We start from the raw sequence: 23,269 nt of genomic DNA on the forward strand, positions 1-23,269 counted from the left end.
CCTGCAGAGGGAGCACACACACTAAACAGAAATTAACGTCACACCAATGAACAATTAACATCACAAAAAGGATAACATAAAGAATTGGCTCCTACACTTTGATTATAGGCAACGTGAAGCTTTCAGAAATGATAACCATTGTGCAATGTCTTTATCTTTTGTTTTGTCCATCCGATCAGAAAAACTACAAATTTCTCTATATTTAGGCTACTAGTGTATGGCACACTCCAGCTGTCTTCTCATCTTGTTAAAAAAATGTGTAACTAGTCCGTGATACCACATATTTAGAGTTGGTGAGTTTACCATAGGTCTACGACAGTGAATAATGGGAGGAACTGGTGACAGTGACCGTTCTTTTGAAAGAGCAGGTGCTTCATTTCGTTTTGTGCACCAAGACTCCACATTCTGTCACTTCTGTACAACTTCTGTCGACAACGTAACGAGGCCTGCGCTAAAACATAAATCTACACTAGCCAATGGCTGTGTCCCAAAAATAAGGCAATTGGCTTGCTATGAGTAGGCTATTCTTGGAAGTAGACGTGTTTTTGTATGGAGCCTGCCTCTGCATTCTACCCCTTTTGTCTTAAGTCCACCGACTGCCCGCTTTGACGCCTCTTGAAGAGATCTGAGTGGTTACGTGATAGGGGCGGAGTAAATCCTTGCGTGACCCTCCCTCCAACATTCGTCTGTTTTCCTACAATGTTACCGGCTGGGCTGTTATTCTTTAGTGAAACGACGCGTGGTCAGCAGTGGCACCAGGCTCATACTAACAGTTTTGAAAAGCTAACGTGAATTTTAACCAAGTGGAGGAGATGGCGAGTACCTGGTGGAGTAGTGCTGCCGTATCTCACGTCCTTGTGGCTCTGTTTGGCATGGGGTCCTGGATTTCCGTGAACTGTCTATGGGTTGAGCTCCCCGTGGTTGTCAGCGTTCTGCCTGAAGGTCAGTTACGTTGTTCTTTGGTCCCTTTATCGTAATCTTCACGCTATATATTCCCTCTGTTCCCGACCGGTTTGTTTTTATACAGTGATAACACAATCAGTTGGTATCATTCGGAGCGCACATTCTTCTTTCGCTAGCTAGTTATGGTAGCTATTATTGAACACTGATATTTCATTCTATTGTTTCTTATCTATAGGTTGGAACCTGCCTGCATATCTCTCGGTGCTCATAGCATTTGGGAATCTTGGTCCGATCGTGGTGACCATAACACACCACTGTGCACCTGGACGATTGAACGAGCGCCTGGTCATTCACTTTATTCAGGTTCTAGCAGTGGTGGGATCGGTCTTCCTGGCCGTCTTCTGGCGTGAAACTGTCACCGTAGCAGGAGAACTGAGATCACTACCATTTCTATTGCTGACATTTGTTTTGTCTCTGGTTTGCTGCACGTCCAATGTCACCTACCTGCCTTTCATGTTCCGATACCCCCCTCAGTACATCCGCACATTCTTCGTTGGCCAGGGTCTCAGTGCGTTGTTCCCTTGTGTGGTGGCTTTGGGCCAGGGTGTTGGGAAAATGGAGTGCACAATGAGAAATGGGACATTGCAGCCACAGTACCTGGATGAAAACTTCCCTGCCCAGAATTTCTTTTGGTTCCTGTTTGTGATGCTCTCCATCTCAGCCCTTTCCTTCCTGGCTCTGACACGTAGAGACACAGCGGAGCCCGCGGGGCAGCAGGACACCCCTGAACCCAAGTCACTGACGACGACGACCCCCAATGATGGAGAGGAGTCTGACCCATTGCAGAACGGAGGTGGGCAAGTGTCAGAGGACCAGGTGATGGTGGAGAAACAGGCACCTGTGCAGACCTTTTGGACGCCACGCAACATCTACCTGTTGGTGCTGCTGGGGGTCTCCAACGCCTTAACCAATGGAGCCCTGCCATCTGTTCAGAGCTTTGCCTGTTTGCCCTATGGCACCATGACCTTTCACCTCTCAGTGGTCCTGGGAAACATTGCCAACCCCCTGGCTTGCTTCATAGCTATGTTTGTTCTCCTCAGGTGAGAGGATGTCAGACTAACCATTTTTTGGGGCAATCAATTTAAATTGATAACAATTTAACATGCATAGTATTAAAATGAAGTGGACTTTTTTTTTTTTAAACTTATGTTATGTTTTGGGCTGTTGTGTTCCTTGTGTTTTTTAACAAGAGATCATAAAAATGTGTTTTTTTCCTTTCTGGTGCAGGTCTCCTGCAGGTCTGGGGTTCATGTCTGTGGGAGGTGGGGTCTTTGCAGCGTACCTCTTTGCTCTCGCAGCCCTCAGCCCCTGCCCTCCTCTCCTAGGGAGCCCCTCTGGTGTGGCCTTAGTGGTGAGGAGGCAGTCACTATACAGGACCATGCATTTATAGTGTTTTGTCTTATGAAGTGCAGTACTTCTATAATAATAGAAGTTAATGAAGATAACAAATTATCTTGTGTTTCATTCACAGGTGGTGTCCTGGATCATATTCACCGGCCTGTTCTCCTACCTGAAGGTCGTGGTCGGGACTCTGCTCCACGAGGCAGGCCATGCTGCCCTGCTGTGGTGCGGAGTCTTCATCCAGGCTGGCTCCCTCATCGGAGCCCTCTCCATGTTCCCCCTGGTCAGCATCTACCATGTGTTTTCCAGATCACAGGACTGTGTGGACAACTGCAGTTAAAACCCTTACCCCTACTATGACTGTAGTGTCTCCCCTTAAAACCCTATGAATGAACTGCTATGGGATGAACCCAAGGATGAGGCCAGCATCCTGACCAGGCCTATGCCCAGTAATGGTATGACTGTGAATATCCAGGAACAGACAAAGCATTCCTGGTAAATGGGAGCACAAAGTGAATGTGTGTACTACTGTGAGATTCCTGTGATTCGGTTATGCAAGTGCTTTTCATGAACTCCTAAAATTGCATTTTTATAAATTCAGTTTAGTTTACAGTGGCTTAAAGAGCTTCTGTTGCGTTTCTCGGTGACCCAAAATGATGTGATGAGTCTGATTTACTTTTTATGAACTGTATATCCAAGTGCAGCCACCAGGCCCTAGAGGTACACTGTAGGTGTCATTCATTGACTTTCACATTTTGGAAGAATGTGAAATATTCAAATGTGTAAAATGAAATTATACATTTTAACACAACTGTCTGCCTTAAACATTGTACCAATCCCTCCTAATTCATTTCATGTAAAATAGCTTGGCAAATGTTCCCCTTGTTTATATCATTCCACAATGCTAAAAGTGAAAGCAGACATTTGGTCAACTTCTCATTTTTGTATTACACAAGATGCAATTGGTATACAATTCTGTTTTTGTGATATAAATCAGTCATTACTGCTGATGACTGTTGAAGATGTCATGCACTGTTTGGAGGGAAGCCATAATGAAAATGTAGTACTGTATATCTTGTGGATGTCCCTACTTATATCATCAAAATTAATTTACTTCAAGTAATTCAAACATGAATCCTATGTTGACAATTCCATTCTAATTAGCCTTTCCACATTTAAAGGCAAACAAGATTGGGATGATTGGCGTTTGAGGAACACAAAGGTGTTTGAAGGAATAACAGGATTTATTTTTCTAACGAACACTAAGCTACCTCTTACAGTGATGATCACATTGGAAAACTTGATTCTAAGTAGAGTTTATAGTTCTTGCTGCTGACATTGAAGTGTGCAGTTGCATGCCTTGACCTTGACATATTAATACTATGTAATTGTAAAAAATATTTTCCATTTCTAATGAAAGATGAACTCATGTATTTACTAATTAGATGTTTTGTAACATTCTGGTCATATTTGACCATTTATGATTTATGTTAATTTATTATTTTTGATACTGAATGTTTGGTGTAATTTTGGTATGTAAAGCACTGCAAATAAAGGTGTGATTAATTTTTTTGTCTTCCTTCAAAGTATAATGTATATAGTATAGGTAGCGTATTGTACTACTACAATGCAAGTCACTTGCAAGCTTTACAAACGATGTGTGGTTACCAATGGCACTAGGCTCATACAAACAGTTTTGAAACCATGAAGTGAATTTTACCCTAGTGGAGGAGATGGCGAATACCTGGAGGAATAGTGCTGCCATATCTCACGTCATTGTGGCTCTGTTTGGCATGGGCTCCTGAATTTCCATGAACTGTCTATGGGGTAGATAAGATAGATAATATACTTTAATAATGCCCATGGAGAAGAATTTGGGGTTCCAGCAGTGGAAAATGTACAGCAGAAGTGGGAAAAGTACAGCAGAATAGATAGGGAATATACAGAGATAATACACAGTACATGATAGATACAAGCACCCTGGGGCTAATGTTGTCTGGGCCTTGTGCCTTGCTGATTCACAGGGTTAAGCTCCTCGTGGTTGTCAGCGTTCTGCCTGAAGGTCAGTTAAGTGAAAGTATTCATTTGTTTTTCTTTGGCCTCTTCATCGTCATCTTCACGCTCTAATTTCCCTCTGTTCCTGACCTCTTTTTATACAGTGATACAACAATCAGCTGGTATCATTTGAAGCACACAGTCTTCTATCGCTAGCTAGTTATGGTAGCTATTATTGAACATTGCCATTTCATTGTTGCTTTTTAGCTATAGGTTGGAACCTGACTGCATATCTTTCAATGCTCATAGCATTTGGGAATCTTGGTCCGATCGTGGTGACCATAACACACCACTGTGCACCTGGACGATTGAACGAGCACCTGGTCATTCACTTTATTCAGGTTCTAGCAGTGGTGGGATCGGTCTTCCTGGCCGTCTTCTGGCATGAAACTGTCACCGTAGCAGGAGAACTGAGATCACTACCATTTCTATTGCTGACATTTGTTTTGTCTCTGGTTTGCTGCACGTCCAATGTCACCTACCTGCCTTTCATGTTCCGATACCCCCCTCAGTACATCCGCACATTCTTCGTTGGCCAGGGTCTCAGTGCGTTGTTCCCTTGTGTGGTGGCTTTGGGCCAGGGTGTTGGGAAAGTGGAGTGCACAATGAGAAATGGGACATTGCAGCCACAGTACCTGGATGAAAACTTCCCTGCCCAGAATTTCTTTTGGTTCCTGTTTGTGATGCTCTCCATCTCAGCCCTTTCCTTCCTGGCTCTGACACGTAGAGACACAGCGGAGCCCGCGGGGCAGCAGGACACCCCTGAACCCGAGTCACTGACGACCCCCAATGATGGAGAGGAGTCTGACCCATTGCAGAACGGAGGTGGGCAAGTGTCAGAGGACCAGGTGATGGTGGAGAAACGGGCACCTGTGCAGACCTAGTCCAATCAGATACATACAAGTGCACTGAATACATTCAAGAGAAAGAGTGCACATAACATAGTGACATAAAAGAGGTCAAGTGTCAGGGGAAAACAGGCAAGCCAAAAGGAGATTGTGTGGCAGATAGAGACGGCCTAGCACTCAAAGGCTTGTCTGTATACGTGAGTCTTTAGCTGCCCTTTAAAACTGTCCACAGAAACCACAGCTCTCAGATCCTGTGGGAGCGCGTTCCACAGTCTAGGAGCCACAAACCCAAAAGTCCGATCCCCCTTTGTCTTTAGTCGCGTCCGAGGCACTGTGAGGAGAACCTGGTCAGATGATCTCAAGGTCCGGCTGGAGGTGTGGTGGTGGATGAGGTCACAGATGTAACTGGAGGCTAGTCCGTGGATGGCTTTGAAGGTCAAGTGAATCTGAAAGTTGAAGCCGGTCAATGGATGACAGATTGAGACATGTGAACAATGAATTACAGTAGTCAAGCCTGGATGATATACCATGACCTTTCACTTCTCAGTAGTCCTGGGAAACATTGCCAACCCCCTGGCTTGCTTCATAGCTATGTTTGTTCTCCTCGGGTGAGAGGATGTCAGACTAACCATTTTTGGGCAATCAATTTAAAGTGATAATTTAACATGCAAAGTATTCAAATCAAGTGGACATTATTTTTTAAAGTTATGTTATGGGCTGTTGTGTTCCTTGTGTTTTTTTAACAAGAGATCATAAAAATGTGTTTTTCTCCTTTCTGGTGCAGGTCTCCTGCAGGTCTGGGGTTCATGTCTGTGGGAGGTGGGGTCTTTGCAGCGTACCTCTTGGCTCTCGCAGCCCTCAGTCCCTGCCATCCTCTCCTAGGGAGCCCCTTTGGTGTGGCCTTGGTGGTGAGGAGGCAGTCACTATACCAAGCATATATAGTGTTTTGTCTTATGAAGTGCATTACTTCTATAGTAATAGAAGTTAATGAAGAGAAATTATTTTAGTGAAATGGTCTTGTGTTTTATTCAAAATTAAGTCACATTGTGTCCTGGATCATATTCACCGGCCTGTTCTCCTACCTGAAGGTCGTGGTCGGGACTCTGCTCCACGAGGCAGGCCATGCTGCCCTGCGGTGGTGCGGAGGCTTCATCCAGGCTGGCTCCCTCATCGGAGCCCTCTCCATGTTCCCCCTGGTCAGCATCTACCACGTGTTTTCCAGATCACAGGACTGTGAGGACAACTGCAGTTAAAACCCTAGATGAATGAACTGCTATGGGATGAAGCCAGGGGATGAGGCCAGCATCCTGACCAGGCCTATGCCCGGTAAAGGCATGACTGAATATCCAGGAACAGACAAAGCATTCCTGGTAAATGGGAGCACAAAGTGAATGTGTGTACTACTGTGAGATGCCTGTGATTCGGTTCTGCAAGTGCTTTTCATGAACTCCTAAAATTGCATTTTTATAAATTCAGTTTAGTTTACAATGGCTTTAAGAGCTGTTGTTGCGTTTCTCTGTGACCCAAAATCATGTGATGAGTCTGATTTTCTTTTTATGAACTGCATCAACCACATATCCAAGTGCAGCCACCAGGCCTTAGAGGTACAGTACACTGTAAATCATTCACATTTTGGAAGAATGTGAAATATTCAAATGTGTAAGATGAAATTACACATTTTAACACAACTGTCTGCCTTAAACATTGTACCAATCCCTCCTAATTCATTTCATTTAAAATAGCTTGGCAAATGTTCCCCTTGTTTATATCATTCCATAATGCTGATAGTGAGATCAGACATAATGGTCAACCTCCCCTTTAGTATTACACAAGATACAATTGGTATACAATTCTGTTTCTGTGATCTAAATCAGTCATTGATTTGAATGTTAAAGATGCTATGTACTGTTTGGAAGGAAGCCATACAGAAAACTAAGTACTGTATAGTAGCAGTTCTGTGATGTTCAATACATTTTCTTGTGGTGGTATAATTTTTCAAGGGAAAATGGTTAAGATTAGGATGTTTTGTGTTTGAAGGAGAACAAAGGTGTTTGAAGGAATAACAGGATTTCTTTATCTGATGAACACTAGGCTACCTCTTACAGTGATGGAGTATAGGAGAACTTGATTCTAGGCTACCTCTTACAGTGATGGAGTATAGGAGAACTTGATTCTAGGCTACCTCTTACAGTGATGGAGTATAGGAGAACTTGATTCCAAGTAGAGTTTATACAGTTCTTGTTGCTGGCATTGAAATGTGCAGTTGCATGCCTTGACCTTGAAATATTAATACTATGTAATTGGAAAAACTATTTTCAATGTCTAATGAAAGATTAACTTCTATTCACTAATTAAATGATTTGTAACATTCTGGTCATATTTGACCATTTATAATTTATGTTAATAATTTCTTATTTTTGATACTTAATGTTTTATGTCATGTTTTTTAATGTAAAACATTGCAAATAAAGGTGTGATGAATTATTTTTCTTTCTTCAAAGTATAATGTATGTAGAATAGTTTAGGAGTTTAGGTACTACTACTATAAAAAGTTAAGTCTTTAGTATGATGTCTAGACAACCCCACTCAATCAGGTGAGAGACCTTCAATTTGGGGACCAATGTACACAAGACAACTGGGTAGTAGTTTAACAATATTTATAGACTAGTAGGCTACACACTACAGTGTAACAAGGTGGGGAGACTACTTTGTGGATCATCCGTGGGCTAATGAAAGCACGGCTGAGCACACCGGACAGTTGGTTTACCGTGCAGAGAAGGGCAGACATTTCTGAGTATGTACAACTGAAATTCGCACCACTCTAGGGCAGGTACACACTACAAACAACTTCTAGGGTAGGAATAACACAATACAATTCACAGCAATTCGCAGCACTCAAAGAGTTGACTAGAAACACTACAGAAACCCACACTATAGTTCCACACTTCAGATACCATGTTTACCACTCCACTGCAGGCCAGCTACAAATCGGTCATATGCGGCCACAGCAGAGCCTCCAAAAACAATGCAATTAACAAAGGCATTGGTATAAAATACAGATGCAAAAGCATATATTTAAGAGTAAAAGATAGCTACACAGTTCACAATAGGCTGCATTGACAATAACATCCCCATAAAAAAAATTCCATGTGACTTCCATATCTTTACAGAGCGGCAGTAGGATGTAACAGCCAAGTGGCCAGAGCTGAGGCAAACTACTGCGAACGCTTAACGCTATGCCCGCCCACTAACGTTACACTTATATCACTGAATTCACAGGTTTCTTATACCATACCGCCACACAGTACAGAGGCTTTTCCGTGTCCCGCTTGCTCGCTCGCTTTGGAAATATCTCTCGTTTGAATGCAGAACTTACTTTCTTTTTTTTAAGGAGTCCAAAATGAGTCTTGCAATAAGACCGATTCCTCACAGCTGCGTCTCGGCACCGTCACTCGTCGGACATGGATGGGAGAACAGGCAGTCCATCAATCAATTGACCGGTGAAACACAACCCCATTACACTAGACTACAACGCAAGTCACATGCAAGCCTTCTTCAAAACGACGCGTGGTGTTAACAATGGCGCCAGGTTCATACAAACAGTTTTGAAACCATAAAGTTAATTTTAACCTATAGTGGAGGAGATGGCGAGTACCTGGTGGAGTAGTGCTGCCGCATCTCACATCCTTGTGGCTCTGTTTGGCATGGGGTCCTGGATTTCCATGAACTGTCTATGGGTTGAGCTCCCCGTGGTTGTCCGCGTTCTGCCTGAAGGTCAGTTAAGTTAAAGTATTCAGTTGTTTTTCTTTGACATCTTTATCGTCCTATTCACGCTATTATTTCCCTCTGTTCCCGACTTGTTTGTTGTTATACAATGATACAACAATCAGTTGGCATCTTTCAGAGTGCACAGTCTTTCGCTTACGGTAGCCTAGCTATTATTGAACAATGACATTTAATTATATTGCTTCTTATCTATAGGTTGGAACCTGCCTGCATATCTCTCGGTGCTCATAGCATTTGGGAATCTTGGTCCGATCGTGGTGACCATAACACACCACTGTGCACCTGGACGATTGAACGAGCGCCTGGTCATTCACTTTATTCAGGTTCTAGCAGTGGTGGGATCGGTCTTCCTGGCCGTCTTCTGGCATGAAACTGTCACCGTAGCAGGAGAACTGAGATCACTACCATTTCTATTGCTGACATTTGTTTTGTCTCTGGTTTGCTGCACGTCCAGTGTCACCTACCTGCCTTTCATGTTCCGATACCCCCCTCAGTACATCCGCACATTCTTCGTTGGCCAGGGTCTCAGTGCGTTGTTCCCTTGTGTGGTGGCTTTGGGCCAGGGTGTTGGGAAAGTGGAGTGCACAATGAGAAATGGGACATTGCAGCCACAGTACCTGGATGAAAACTTCCCTGCCCAGAATTTCTTTTGGTTCCTGTTTGTGATGCTCTCCATCTCAGCCCTTTCCTTCCTGGCTCTGACACGTAGAGACACAGCAGAGCCCGCGGGGCAGCAGGAGACCCCCAATGATGAAGGAGAGGAGACTGACCCATTGCAGAACGGATGTGGGCAAGTGTCAGAGGACCAGGTGATGGTGGAGAAACAGGCACCTGTGCAGACCTTTTGGACGCCGTGCAACGTCTACCTGTTGGTGCTGCTGGGGATCTCCAAAGCCTTAACCAATGGAGTTCTGCCGTCTATTCAGAGCTTCGTATGTTTGCCCTATGGCACCATGACCTTTCACCTCTCAGTGGTCCTGGGAAACATCGCCAACCCCCTGGCTTGCTTTGTGGCTATGTTCGTTCTCCTCAGGTGAGAGGTTGTCTGACTAACTGTTTTTAGGGCAAGCAATTTAAATATCGAACAATTTAACATGCATATTATTAAAATCAAGCAGACATTACTTTTTTTTAACTTCATGTTAATTAGGGCTGTTGTTTTTTTTATTTATTTATTAGGAGATCATCAAAATGTATTTTTTCTCCTTTCTGGTGCAGGTCTCCTCCAGGTCTGGGGTTAATATTTGTGGGAGGTGGGGTCTTTGCAGCGTACCTCTTGGCTCTCGCAGCCCTCAGCCCCTGCCCTCCTCTCCTAGGGAGCCCCTCTGGTGTGGCCTTGGTGGTGAGGAGACAGTCACTATACCATGCATTTATAGTGTTTTGTTTTATGAAGTGCATTACTTGTTAATGAAGTTACTGAAGATAACAAATTATCTTGTGTTTAATTCACAGGTGGTGTCCTGGATCATATTCACCGGCCTGTTCTCCTACCTGAAGGTAGTAGTCGGGACTCTGCTCCACGAGGCAGGCCATGCTGCCCTGCTGTGGTGCGGAGTCGTCATCCAGGCTGGCTCCCTCATCGGAGCCCTCTCCATGTTCCCCCTGGTCAGCATCTACCATGTGTTTTCCAGATCACAGGACTGTGAGGACAACTGCAGTTAAAACCCTAGATGAATGAACTGCTATGGGATGAACCCAAGGATGAGGCCAGCATCCTGACCAGTCCTATGCCCGGTAAAGGCATGACTGAATATCCAGGAACAGACAAAGCATTCCTTGTAAATGGGAGCACAAAGTGAATATGTGTACTACTGTGAGATGCCTGTGATTCGGTTCTGCAAGTGCTTTTCATGAACTCCTACAATTGCATTTTTATTAATTCAGTTTAGTTTACAATGGCTTAAAGAGCTGTTGTTGCATTTCTCGGTGACCCAAAATCATGTGATGAGTCTGATTTACTTTTTATGAACTGCATCAACTACATATCCAAGTGCAGCCAGCAGGCCTTAGAGGTATACTGTAAATCATTCACATTTTGGAAGAATGAAATATTCAAATGTGTGAGATGAAATTACTAATTTAAACACAACTGTCTGCAAAATTAATTTAATTAAAGTAATTCAAATATGAATCCTGTTGACAATTTCATTCTTATTAGCCTTTCCACATTTAAAGGCAAACTTATTTTATTTAATGGAAGGGGTCCCTTCGCTGCAGCAGTTCTGTGATGCTTATGGTGGTATTTATAAATTTTCAAGGGAAGAGGGTTAAGATTAGGATGTTTGGTATTTGAAAGAATACAAAGGTGTTTGAAGGAATAACATGATTTATTTTTCTGATGAACACCTCTTACAGTGATGGAGTATTGTAGAGTTTAGGCTTTTATTTTGAAATACCATATCAGAATGTCCTGAAAATCACTAGGTGACACCCTGAGGTGGTCTACTAGTAGTGGAAGTGTTAAGGCATTATGGGCGTTCTCCTTTTAATCCTAATCTGAGAGTGCAGGAAACAGTAGGTCGTATAGGACAGTTTAGAAGGCCTTTATTTTGAAATGCCACATCAGAATGTCCAGAAAATCACTGCTATATACCCAGAGCCAGATGTGATCTGCTAGCTCTCTGGATTGGAGTAGGTGTGGCATTATGGGTGATTTCCTTTCATTTCTAATCTGAATATTAAGGAAATATAGTTATGACAATTTAGAGGTCCTTTATTTTGAAATGCCACACCACAACCTCCTTTCACTTCTTTAATCAAACCATAGTTATTTGACGGTGAACGCGACGGTGGCAAGTCCTTATAAGAGAAAAAACGATTTACCGTAATGACACTAATGTTTGCGCAAAGGGGAATTGGCTGTGGCCCACATGACTTGTATTTCCGAATTGACGGCTGGCTTGACCGCAGTGAATAAACAGTGTAATGGGTTGAGGACCTGCTGTAGTATTACGTGACCTGGGAAAATGCAGACTCTCATTGACAGGACAAAGTGAACCGGCTGTAGTATTTACATGACCTGGGAACATTCAGACCTGTCGTTGACAGGACAAAGTGAAAGAGTGAAAATTAATTAAATTAACTAATTGATTTGAAGGAGCTATTACATTAGAAATTCTCCCGTACAACATTTTATTAAATTGACATTTTTACACTGTATTTTATTTGATTTATTATCTTTATATTTTATTGTGTTTTATCTTCCATCTTATTTTCCTGTTTTTTGTTTATTTTATGTCTATTTTATGCATGCACATTCTCTGTTGTAAAGTACCTTGAGCTGCATTTATTTGTATGAAAGGTGCTATACAAATAATGTATATTTTTCTTATGATGATGATGATGATTATTATTATTATATTTTGGAATGTAATTTATATTATTATTATTATTATTATTATTATTATTATTATTATTACATTTTGGAATGTAAAGCACTGCAAATAAAGGTGTGATGAATTTATTTTTCTTTCTTCAAAGTATAACATAGGCTATATAGTATAATACAAGTCACTTGTAAGCCTTCTTCGAAACCACGCTTGGTTGCCTATGGCAACAGGCTCATTTTAACAGTTTTGAAACCATAAAGTGAATTTTAACCTAGTGGAGGAGATGGGGAGTACCTGGTGGAGTAGTGCTGCAATATCTCACATCCTTGTGGCTCTGTTTGGCATGGGGTCCTGGATTTGCATGAACTGTCTATGGGTTAGATAAGATTGATAAAATACTTTAATAATCCCTGTGGGGGGGACATTTGGGGTTTCAGCAGTGGTAGTACAGTAGCAGTAGAAAAAGTACAGTGAAATAGATAGAGATTATACATAGATAATATACATAATAGATACAATTAAATTACAAGGACAATTACAAGAAAAAATATGTATGCCTAGATATAGGAAATATATACATACATACATTTTTTTTATTTTATTTAAGTTGCACTGAAATGAAAAAAGCATTCTGTCCCATTTTGGTTCACATAATTGGTCATAGTGTTCACCTTTTCAACGATGTATGCCAAAAAATTTCAAAATTCTACTTTTGTCGTAATTTTATATCAAAGTATATAATTTCTTACTTCCTGGAAAACGGTAGGTCACGTGCAATGATGACAACAGGTACCTTAGATTTTAGGCCAATAATCTCACAACATCCACCGTCAATCAACGCTATCCTTCTATCGAATCTGTCTAAAATTCTTAAAACCCGTCCACTTGTCAATGTTCCAATCAAATTCCTCTAAACATATGTCCCACCCTCATAGCTTGTTTGCGTCAGAAATACGGTCAAACTACGGAAGTTAGATGATGTCAAACGTCCGTTTCAGTGCTACTTTAACCTTTATTTACCCAGGCAAGCAAATTAAGAACAAATTATTATATACAAAAGCAACCTGAGGAAGGAAGAAATTGGATGCTGAAAATAAACATGTTATGGAAACATCATTTACAACAACAATAATAAAATACAGTAATATACCAAAATAATAGAAATAGAATAATACGAGAGGCTAAGTATAAATAGCATCATAATAGGTGAGAGAGAGATACATACATACATACATACATACATACATACATACATACATACATACATACATACATACATACATACATACATACATACATACATACATACATACATACATACATACATACAAACTCTCAGGCACTAGTACTGCTATAGAGTCTGATGGCTGCTGGCACAGAACAGCCTGAACCGCTCTGTATTGCACCTAGGTGGGATGAGCCTGTGGCTGAGGGTGCTCATCATCTGCACCAGCTCATCATGAGAGGGGTTGGTGAGAATGGACTTCAGTTTGTTCCTCACCCCTCTCCACCACAGCCTCCAGGCTGTCCAGTTGTTGCCCCACAACAGAGCTGGCCTTCCTCACCAGCTTGTTCAGCTTGTTTGCCTCCTCAGAACGAGTGTTGCCTCCCCAGCAGGCCATGGCAAAGAACAGTGTGCTGGCTACAACAGATTGGCAGAACATCCGCAGAAGCCTGCCACATACATAAAAGGACCTGAGCCTCCTAAGGAAGAACAGTCTGCTCTGTTCTTTCCTATAGATGGCCTCAGTGTTGTCCGTCTAGTCCAGTTTGTTACTCAAGTGCACTCCCAGGAACTTGTATGAGTCCACCATCTCAATTCCCTCCTCCTGGATGGTAATAGGGGTTGGGGGTCTCTTGTTCCTTCTGAAGTCCACCACCAGCTCCTTGCCCTTGCTGATGTTAAGCTGGTTCTCCTCAGACCATCTGATGAATCTCCTGACCACATCCCTGTACTTCTCCTCATCATCTGCCCTGTTGCAGCCCACTATAGAGGAGTCGACCAAGAACCTCTTGAGGTGGCATGCTCTAGAGTTGTGGCTGAAGTTGATGGTGTAGAGGGTGAACAGGAAAGGGGACAGGACAGTTCCTTTGGAGGCACTGGTGTTGCTCATCATCCCCTCAGACAGGCAGCCCTGCAGTCGGACATACTGCGGCCTGCCGGTGAGGTAGTCCATGATCCAGGGCACCATGTTGTGGCCTACCTGCAGTGGAAAAGTCAAAAAGTCAAAAGAACATGACTTTCACTGTACTTCCTTCCTGGCCTCTCAGGTGTGAGTAAGTTCTGTGAAGCAGGCAGATGATGGCATCATTCACGTTGATTTGGGCCTGGTACGTGAACTGCAGTGGGTCCAGAAAGTCACTCACCATGGGCCCGAGGCGCTGCAGAACCAGTCTCTCAAAGACCTTCATAACAAGTGATGTAATTGCCACTGGCCTGTAGTCATTGAGAACACTGGGGCGTTCTTTTTGGGGTACTGGCACAATGCAGTAGGCAGCACCTTCTTCAGTCTCAGAAAGAGGTTTAATTCATAGGTGGTGTCCTGGGTCATATTCACCGGCCTGTTCTCCTACCTGAAGGTAATGGTTAGGACTCTGCTCCACGAGGCAGACCATGCTGCCCTGCTGTGGTGCAGAGTCTTCATCCAGGTTGGCTCCCTCATCGGAGCCCTCTCCATGTCCATGTCTCCACGTCTACCACGTGTTTTCCAGATCACAGGACTGTGAGGACAACTGCAGTTAAAACCCTAGATGAATGAACTGCTATGGGATGAAGCCAGGGATGAGTCCAGCATCCTGACCAGTCCTATGCCCGGTAAAGGCATGACTGAATATCCAGGAACAGACAAAGCATTCCTGGTAAATGGAAGCACAAAGTGAATGTGTGTACTACTGTGAGATGCCTGTGATTTGGTTCTGCAAGTGTTTTTCATGAACTCCTACAATTGCATTTTTATAAATTCAGTTTAGTCTACAATGGCTTAAAGAGCTTCTGTTGCGTTTCTCTGTGACCAAAATCATGTGATGAATCTGATTTTCTTTTCATGAACTGCATCAACCACATATCCAAGTGCAGCCACCAGGCCCTAGAGGTACACTGTAAAACATTCACATTTTGGAAGAATGTGAAATTACACATTTTAACACAACTGTCTTCCTTAAACATTTTTCCAATCCCTCCTAATTCATTTCATTTAAAAATTGCCTGCCAATTGTTCCCCTTGTTTATATCATTCCACACTGCTAAAAGTGAGAGCAGACATTTACTCAACTTCTCCTTTTGTAATACACAAGATGCAATTGGTATGCAATTCTGTTTTTGTGATCTAAATCAGTCATTATTGTTGATGACTGGTAAACATGTTATGCACTGTTTGGATCGAAGTCATAATAAAAATGTAGTACTGTACATGACAAAACGTAGGCCCAAGTGAGTAGAAAATGTCCATATACTTCGAGCTGGCACGAATTCTGAAGTCCATCACTCAGTTTTTCTCAAAAACAGTAAAACCTATCAAACCCTACTCCTCCCACATTTTTTTCAACTGACGCCCCAATTGTTAGACTACACCGTCTGACGGTCCTCCACAAACAATCCTCACAGATTTTTTAAATAGCAAAAATTGAGCCCACAGCACATAAATATATTTTACTGTAAACAGTACTGTATGCAGCTACTGCAAATGCTCACTCAATAAATCTCCAAGTTCTGAGAACTGAGAAAATGTTCACGACATGGTAGATGTAGTGTGATAATTTGACAAATCTCTTGACCACATCCCTGTACTTCTCCTCATCATCTGCCCTGATGCAGCCCACGGTAGAGGAGTCGTCCAAGACCTTCTGGAGGTGGTATGCTCCAGAGTTGTGGCTGAAGTCGGTGGTGTAGAGATGAACAAGAAAGGTGACAGGACAGTTAATAATAATAATAATAATAATAAATGAGATTTATATAGCGCCTTTCTAGAAACCCAAGGACGCTTTATAAGAACAGAGAAGACAAATCAGACAAAACAACAGACAGGACTAACAACACAGGGTAGGCTAACTGAGGAGTTAACTGGCTAACTATGGGCCCAAGGCTGATTGACTATCTCGGAGGGGAGGGAGTTCCAGAGGGTCGTCCAAGAAATGTCTTTGAAATTGAGAGTTTAACATGTTTTTTGAATGATTTTTCAAGGTGCCCACCCACATCCATTGTATGACCAAAACGGTGGAAGAGCAATTATCAGACTTTCTCAATAGTGCTCGTTTTGTCAACGTTTTGATCTGAACCATTGTATATGATCATAAGTAACCTTAAAACAGGGCTAAACATGCATTTTCCCTTTACTACTCCTTTAAGCACTCTGGGGTTGATGTTGTCTGGGCCTGGTGCCTTGCTGATTCACGGGGTTGAGCTTCCCGTGGTTGTCAGCCTTCTGCTTGAAGGTCAGTTAAGTTATTCACTTGTTTTTCTTTGGCCTCTTTATCGTCATCTTCAAGCTCAAATTTTTCTCTGTTCCCAAACTGTTTGTTTTTATACAGTGATACAACGATCAGCTGGTATCATTTGGAGCACACTATATTATTTCGCTAGCTAGTTATGGTAGCTATTATTGAACATTGACATTTCATTCTATTGCTTCGAATCTATAGGTTGGAACTTACCTACATATCTATCTGTGCTGATAGCTTTTGGGAATCTTGGTCCGATTATGGTGACCATAACACACCACTGTGCTTCCTTAGAGACACAGCGGAGCCCGCGGGGCAGCAGGACACCCCTGAACCCGAGTCACTGTTGACGACGACCCCCAATGATGGAGAGGAGATTGACCACATTGCAGAACGGAGGTGGGCAAGTGTCAGAGGACCAGGTTATGGTGGAGAAACAGGCACCTGTGCAGACCTTTTGGACGCCATGCAACATCTACCTGTTGGTGCAATTTAACATGCATAATATTAAAATCAAGTGGACATTTCTTTTTTACGTTAAGTTACTGATGGCTGTTGTGTTTTTCTTTTCATCAGGAGATCATAAAAATGTATTTTTCTCCTTTCTGGTGCAGGTCTCCTGCAGGTCTGGGGTTCATGTCTGTGGGAGGTGGGGTCTTTGCAGCGTACCTCTTGGCTCTCGCAGCCCTCAGCCCCTGCCCTCCTCTCCTAGGGAGCCCCTCTGGTGTGGCCTTGGTGGTGAGGAGGCAGTCACTTTCCCATGCATTTATCGTCTTTTGTATTATGAAGTGCATTACTTCTATAATAATACTGTAGAAATTAATGAAGATAACACATGATCGTAGCAAAATGATCTTGGGTTTAATTCATAGGTGGTGTCCTGGATCATATTCACCGGCTTGTTCTCCTACCTGAAGGTAGTGGTGGGGACTCTGCTCCACGAGGCAGGCCATGCTGCCCTGCTGTGGTGCCTGTGGAGTCTTCATTCAGGCTGGCTCCCTCAGTGAATGTGTGTACTACTGTGAGATGCCTGTTATTTGGTTCTGCAAGTGCTTTTCATCAACTCAACTACAATTGCATTTTTATAAATTCAGTTTAGTTTACAATGGCTTAAAGAGCTGCTGTTGCGTTTCTCTGTGACCCAAAATCATGTGATTAGTCTGATTTAATTTTTATGAACTGCATTAACCACATATCCAAGTGCAGCCACCAGGCCTTAGATGTGCAGTACACTGTAAAACATTCACATTTTGGAAGAATGTGAAAATACACATTTAACACAACTGTCTGCCTTTAAGGAGTGGTGTGCTATTTTGGACATTCATCCCTTTTTTAATTTATTATAGCTATATAACCCCACCCTCCGGGTTATTTATTTATTCAAATCCATATAGCATGTACATAATCCATCCAGACCCTTATCTATACCATCCCAGCTAATGAGCTCTAGATTGTTTACCTATTGTGTAATTTGTGTTCATTTGTAAAATTGACATTTTGTAAATTGTAAACTGTAAATTGTAAATTTGGAATTTGGAATTGAGGAGGCTCTATTATAGTTTATCTGTAGCATAATCTTGGAGGCGGCAGCAACATTTCACTGTGATTGTACACCGTACATTACATGTGACAAATAAAATAATCTTGAATCTTGGTCTGTCTACCATTAACCTAAAACAGACTAATACTCAAAACTGCAGCTATTGAGCTAGCTGCAGTTTTTCTTCAGGCTCTCATTGGGCTACAATGGAAGTCAATGGGGAACCCGTAAATGCATTAGAAAAACTATGATAAATGTGCTTTTCCAAGACGGGAAGCACAGGGTGTAATTTTACCAGTCTGAGTATGCTGTTCCATGAAATGGATCGCATTACAAATATTTTTACATGTTTGGCATGGCTTGGACATAAGCATTCCCCTGCCACTTGTTTTCATTGTTCCCACGCAAGATAATGTGCATTATGTTCACAGATAGACAGGAAGACATTTCTGAAGAGTTGCATTGCATTGTTATAGATGTGTTTGAACAGGGAACCATGCAAAGAACAGGTATCCGGCTGCTCGCCCTGTTGTTGACCTTCATTATGTACATGCATAGGCTTACTTGTTAAGCTATTATGGAATCTTAAGTAATTATTTTACCATAGAAAATCAAATTATGAAGTATAGATTATATCAGGGATTAAGGTTATCAGGTAGGGGGAAGTTCAAAGTGTAATTTGGTCAATACCCCAGTAGATGTTGCCCTGTGGCAATGCAGGGAGTAGGCTACTCAACTGTAAAATTTGAGAACATTTCGACCTTCAGGCTTAGTCCCAATAATCTCATTAGAACGAATTCCAAAAGTCTTTAGATTCAAGAATGTGTTGTTGGCCCACTAAAATGCAGAGAATAAACAATTAAGTCATTGTGAATTGTTAATTAGAGTCTTCACATAGTGATTTACAGTAGCCCTAAAGATCACAACTGCAAATCACCGTATGGCTCTCTGTGATACACAATGCGCATATTCAAAGATAAAACAATCTGTTAAACAAGCATTTGTCATGGTTGGTCGACACACACACACACCCACCAGTTACTGAGACTATAATGCCCGGCTCTTAGCCTCTCACAGAACATTTACTGCACGGGACTTTGGCTTCTCTGCAAACTATACCCAACGTGAGTATCTCTGCAAGGATGCACGCCATCTTCCATTTACTGGTAACTCTCCAGAAAGTTATTGAAAGCCAATACTAACCTCAGCTAGTTAGCTTTGACAGTAACGCAAGATTACTTGAATTGGAAAATAACTGTAAGATCAATGTTTGACTGATTTTAATATTTTGTAATCGGATTAATAATGCATCAGAAATGCATAGATCAGGATTGCTATAACAAAATTATTTCCAGGTAATAGAGTTAGGGTTGATCATTTTGTGCCTGCTTCTATGTTAATCTAGACCATTTCATAATGAATAGGGAATGGCATGACTGAATAGTCAAAGCATTCCTGGTAAATGGGTGAATATGTATACGAGATGCCTCAGGTAGCCTAATACTGATGATTTTGTGCCTACTTCTATGTTAATCTAGAACATCTGTTTCAGTGTTAGCTGATGCTTTCATTTCACCTTGTAGCTTCAAGGACACTCCTTTTATGTACATATATATAAACTTCCTTGAATTGTTTTTGCATCAGATCAAAGACTACTGCTGTCCCCCTTGTCAATAAACAATATCATGCTTAGATGTTGACTTGTTATGCAACACTTATATAAGTGGTCATACACGTTATGTTGGGATGGAGTGACTTTGATCTGAAACAAAGAGTGCCTCCACAAGAAACAAATAAACATTGCCATTCTCCCCATCTAAAAAGTATAATCTGTGATTTTGTTCCCAGTCAGTCCACCCCTGGACCCCTGTGCCAAGGAAGTGCAGAGATTGGGAGTGGAAATTGCAGGTTGTATTTTTCAGTTGTTTGTAGTAAAAGTATAAGATTCTTTAGATGAGAGCTTCTTCTTAACTGATAGGAATATGTGTACAGTAGTAACTACAACATTCAAACAAGAAAAACAAGTTTCTGCAGCCTCAGAAAAAGAACAAACATGATTTGTTTGTTAGGCATTGGCTTATACATACACAGTTTGTAACAGTGTATGTTTGTAACAGCGACTTAAAAAGACTAGGCATTCAGATTGTTTGCATGCGCAAAGTAAATCTTAGCTTTTTTTTATAGTGATGTCTTAGTTATTTTTATTTTTTTATTAATTAGCTAACCGATCCTAAATATCGGAATAATACAGTAATTTGAGCACCACCTAACATATTTTATTGACTTTGCTCTGCTGAAAAGCATGACTTCACTATTTGTCATAATCACGTGAATATTTGACAGTTCAGTCTGACACAACTGCCTTGACTCTTGTTGCCCTGCACAGCACAAACATTAACCAAATGCAGAAATAAGTCACCTAAATTGAGTATGGATTCCTGGACACCTGCTCATGGTGAGGCATTAACTCCCATCCAACTGGTGGGCGTATAGACATGTGGGGTTGTAAACTTATTGCTGTAGCTTGACATTTTGCTGTTCATACATACTGTTTACTGTTGAATATTGATATAGCAACTTTGTGGTGTCTTTGTTATTCAACCCACATTTCTTTTCATTCTAGAAATCTCTGTCTTGTAAAGAGGCGTACCCATATCCAGATCCAGCATGTCTCTGTTCACTCATGTGCTGGCATGCCTGTTTGGCATGGGCTCCTGGGTTGCCATCAATGGGCTGTGGGTGGAGCTTCCCCTCATCGTTCCCCAGATCCCCGAGAGCTGGCTCCTCCCCTCCTACCTCTCCGTCCTCATCCAGATCGCCAACGTGGGACCTCTCTTCGTCACCCTCATGCACCGCTTCCGCCCCGGCATGCTCAACGAGGCGGCCGTTGTCTACGCCATCATCGGTATCGGCGTGGTGTCCGGCTTCCTGCTGGCGTTCTTCTGGAAGGAGACGGTGGTTGTGGGGGGTGTTCCGCACAGCCTGGCCCTCCTGATCCTCACCTTCTTCCTGTCCGTGGTGGACTGCACCTCCTCTGTTACCTTCCTGCCCTTCATGACGCGTTTCCCGCCACAGTACCTCACCACCTACTTTGTCGGGGAGGGGGTGAGCGGCCTGCTCCCCGCCTTGGTGGCCATGGTCCAGGGGGTCGGGGTGGTGCACTGTGTCAACGGCACACATGCTCTGAACCGGACTCAGAACGCCACAGTTAGCACCAGCCTCCAGGCTCATTATCACCCGGCAAACTTCTCAACCGAGGTGTTCTTCTTTTTCCTCAGTGCCATGATGACAGTATGCCTCATAGCCTTCGTCCTGCTGAACTACCACCCGGCGGTGGCCAGGGAGCGGCCCAACTCACGCTACTCCCTGCCCGGGGTGATAGAGAAGTGCGACACACAAACTCAGAAGCAGAAGTCCCAAACCGAGCAGAAGCCCATGATCGACCTGGGTGCGAAGCCCAGGTTTAGCTTTGGCACGGGGTTGTACAGCTGGAGGCAGGTGCTGTACATTTTCGTCATTCTGGCCTGGGTCAACGCCCTGACTAACGTGGTGGTGCCCTCGGTGCAGTCATACTCCTGTCTGCCCTATGGAAGCAATGCCTACCACCTATCAGCCACCATGGCGGCTGTTTCCAACCCCTTGGCCTGTTTCATCGCTATGTTCTTCCCCATAAGGTCAGTTTGGAAGATACAGGTCCCATTCCACTCTCCTTATCAACTTGATACAGTATCTCAAATACTGTGTAGTCATGACATGAAAATGGATGCCCCATTGTTTTCGATAACGCTGTGATTGATCTAATGATTTTGTCAGGACAGGTCACTGTTCCTGATGGGCGCCCTCACAGTCCTGGGCAGTGGAGTTGGAGCCTACATCATGGGCATGGCCGTGCTGAGTCCATGTCCTCTGCTGGTGAATGACACGTCGGGTGCCGCCCTCATTGTGAGTGTCAACGACATACAAATGCATCATCTTCCATCAACTTAAACCGTAAACTGACAAACACATAACACATCCCATTGAAACTTACCTGTGTATGAAACAACCATTCATTTGAATAAACGAAGCATTATTCTACTTCGGGAGAGCGCATGTAGCACGATAATACATTTGAATGAGCTAACAAAACCTTTTTGACTTCCTCAGGTGGGCGCCTGGATCATCTTTATACTCACTCTGTCCTACGTAAAGGTGATCATTGGAGTGATCCTGCGAGATGAGGGTCGCAGCGCCCTCGTGTGGTGTGGGGCTATAGTACAGCTGGGCTCCATGATAGGGGCCGTCACCATGTTTCCACTGGTCAGCGTGTATAGCTTCTTTGCATCAGGGGACCCATGTAATACAAAATGTCCCTAGATGAAGATGTTCTCACATATATTTTGTGGGAGATAGCTTCCGTAACACCCCAGCAAAAGCCTTTCAATAAACTGAATGTGAGCCACTGACTAAACAATCAAAAAGGCCGACTCCATGGGATGAAATGTATTTATTATGACTGACGATGATAGTGGGCTTGATTGAGAATCTGAGTGCTCACGGGTGGGACAATAATAACCAGTGTTCAATGCAGTTGAAGAAATGGGCCTGTGATGAATCAGAACGTGCCCTCATGTCTCTCAGTCTTCTTCTTGGATCTCATTCATGAGGAATGTCATGACAGTTCATACTAAACATCATGCATGCCCGTGTTATGCAGTTAATGATTTTTCCTGTTGGTGTTATTATGGTGCATGTCTAGACATAACTCAAACACTGTAAAAAAAAAAAAAAAAACTCCCACTGGATTTCAAAGGTAACCTGAGAAAAGAACAGTGATGACTCTGCGATTCTGTTGTACTGTAAAACAGCTTTAATCCACACCCTAGTGCTACTGTAACCAATGAATAGGCCTACCATTAGATGAGGATGAATGATCCAACACTAATTTCAAAATGTTTTTTTCTAAAATTTTCAGGTCAACACCATTAGTT

The 23,269-nt window shown here is 42.7% G+C and overlaps 4 protein-coding genes across 4 annotated transcripts; all 4 read left to right on the forward strand.

Annotated features, from left to right (window-relative positions):
• Positions 1 to 729: 729 nt before the first annotated feature.
• slc52a2 (solute carrier family 52 member 2) lies at positions 730 to 2,644 on the forward strand (the record flags this gene model as incomplete). Its single annotated transcript, XM_084454804.1, has 4 exons — positions 730 to 942; positions 1,139 to 2,003; positions 2,191 to 2,314; positions 2,435 to 2,644. Exons 1-4 carry the CDS (start codon positions 813 to 815, stop codon positions 2,642 to 2,644), a joined length of 1,329 nt encoding a protein of 442 aa, XP_084310930.1. The 5' UTR covers positions 730 to 812.
• Positions 2,645 to 2,689: 45 nt separating this feature from the next.
• Positions 2,690 to 6,460, forward strand: LOC311322867 (solute carrier family 52, riboflavin transporter, member 2-like; the record flags this gene model as incomplete). Its single annotated transcript, XM_084454985.1, has 6 exons — positions 2,690 to 2,759; positions 4,573 to 5,242; positions 5,525 to 5,582; positions 5,730 to 5,815; positions 5,992 to 6,115; positions 6,251 to 6,460. 6 exons carry the CDS (start codon positions 2,690 to 2,692, stop codon positions 6,458 to 6,460), a joined length of 1,218 nt encoding a protein of 405 aa, XP_084311111.1.
• A 2,391-nt stretch (positions 6,461 to 8,851) lies between these two features.
• On the forward strand, positions 8,852 to 10,655 carry LOC311323469 (solute carrier family 52, riboflavin transporter, member 2-like; the record flags this gene model as incomplete). Its single annotated transcript, XM_084455701.1, has 4 exons — positions 8,852 to 8,981; positions 9,189 to 10,026; positions 10,212 to 10,335; positions 10,446 to 10,655. 4 exons carry the CDS (start codon positions 8,852 to 8,854, stop codon positions 10,653 to 10,655), a joined length of 1,302 nt encoding a protein of 433 aa, XP_084311827.1.
• A 10,311-nt stretch (positions 10,656 to 20,966) lies between these two features.
• slc52a3-2a (solute carrier family 52 member 3-2a) lies at positions 20,967 to 22,655 on the forward strand (the record flags this gene model as incomplete). The annotated part of the gene is made up of 3 exons (XM_084455122.1): positions 20,967 to 21,973; positions 22,118 to 22,241; positions 22,446 to 22,655. The coding sequence occupies 3 exons, from the start codon at positions 20,967 to 20,969 to the stop codon at positions 22,653 to 22,655; spliced, it is 1,341 nt and encodes a 446-aa protein (XP_084311248.1).
• Positions 22,656 to 23,269: the final 614 nt, after the last annotated feature.

This window comes from Borostomias antarcticus, assembly GCF_949987555.1.
Source record: "Borostomias antarcticus genome assembly, chromosome: 21".
NCBI lineage: Eukaryota > Metazoa > Chordata > Actinopteri > Stomiiformes > Stomiidae > Borostomias > Borostomias antarcticus.